A 1,117-nucleotide genomic window follows, 5' to 3' on the forward strand; every position below is an offset into this window, starting at 1 on the left:
CGGAGCAGAGGGAGGAGCTCCACCACCGCAGGCTCTGCACGCCGCCCCGCCGGCCGACACTGTCGACGAGGACCGGGCCGACGCAGACTCTCCTCTCGTGCGCCGCACCGTCCGCGGGCTCGTCCTCGGGCGAGTGCTCGAGCAGCCACGCGGCGAGCGTCCACGCGGAGGTGCCGAGCCGCTCCAGGCCCTGCACTAGCGCCCCCTCGCCACTGCGCAACGAGGACGCGCGCACGGCGGCGGCGCCGCCGAGCAGCGCGGCGCCCAGCAGCTGCAGCCCCAGCCGCGACCAGTCCCGAGGCGCTGCCGGCTGCGGCCGGCTCGCGCGGGCGGGAAGCAGCGCGCACGCGCTCTGCGCCACCAGCGCCGCGCAGGCCACGGTCCAGAGCTGGTGCAGCCCCTCGACTGAGGCGGGCGTGCCGTGCTCCGCCGCAATCTCGCTCGATAGCCGCGATGCGCCGAGCATGCCGACCGCCCACGCGGCGGCGCGGGCAGAGCCGGAGGCGGCCGCTCCATCCGACCAGCAGGCGCGCAGCCACACAAGCGTGGCGCCCACGCCGCACGCTGCACGCGCCGTCGCGCCCGGAGGACCCAGCAGGCTCAGCATGGCAGCTGCTGCCGTCACGCCGAGGGCGAGCATGTGCCAGGCGGAGCGCGGCAGCGAGGAGCCCGCGGCGGCCGGCAGCACCTCGCGCTGCTGCTCAGGCAACGCGGGGTGGCGGTGCATTTGCTGCGCGACCAAGGCAGCGAGGCATACGAGTGGGTGCATCGGGGACACAAGGCTGGCGGTGACGCGCCAGTCGAAGCACTCGAGGAGTGGCGGCAGCAGCAAGGCGGAGAGGATGAGGAGGGTAGGGCGTAACATACGATGGTAGTTGGTGTAGCCGCGCCCGCTTCCTAAAGAAAGAGAATTACAAGCAGCCCCGCTGGCTGCGCTTCTACCCAGCCCTAGCTTGGGATGTCCGTTGTATTTATTTATTTTATCTGAACCTCGGTGGATGTGAGGTTACCGACTGCACTCCAAGTGCTCCAAGTTTACAACAAAGGCGGTCGCACGAAGAAAGAGAAAGCTCATCCCACGATTGTGAATGCGGGGATAAAGATATTTTTTGCCATC

At 69.2% G+C, this 1,117-nt stretch overlaps 1 protein-coding gene across 1 annotated transcript; it reads right to left on the reverse strand.

Annotated features, from left to right (window-relative positions):
- Positions 1-26: 26 nt before the first annotated feature.
- EMIHUDRAFT_257634 (hypothetical protein) lies at positions 27-865 on the reverse strand (the record flags this gene model as incomplete). The annotated part of the gene is made up of 1 exon (XM_005763138.1): positions 27-865. A coding segment is annotated over one exon (839 nt), but the record flags the coding sequence as incomplete, so codon positions are not given.
- Positions 866-1,117: the final 252 nt, after the last annotated feature.

Source organism: Emiliania huxleyi (assembly GCF_000372725.1).
Source record: "Emiliania huxleyi CCMP1516 unplaced genomic scaffold EMIHUscaffold_6473, whole genome shotgun sequence".
NCBI lineage: Eukaryota > Haptophyta > Isochrysidales > Noelaerhabdaceae > Emiliania > Emiliania huxleyi.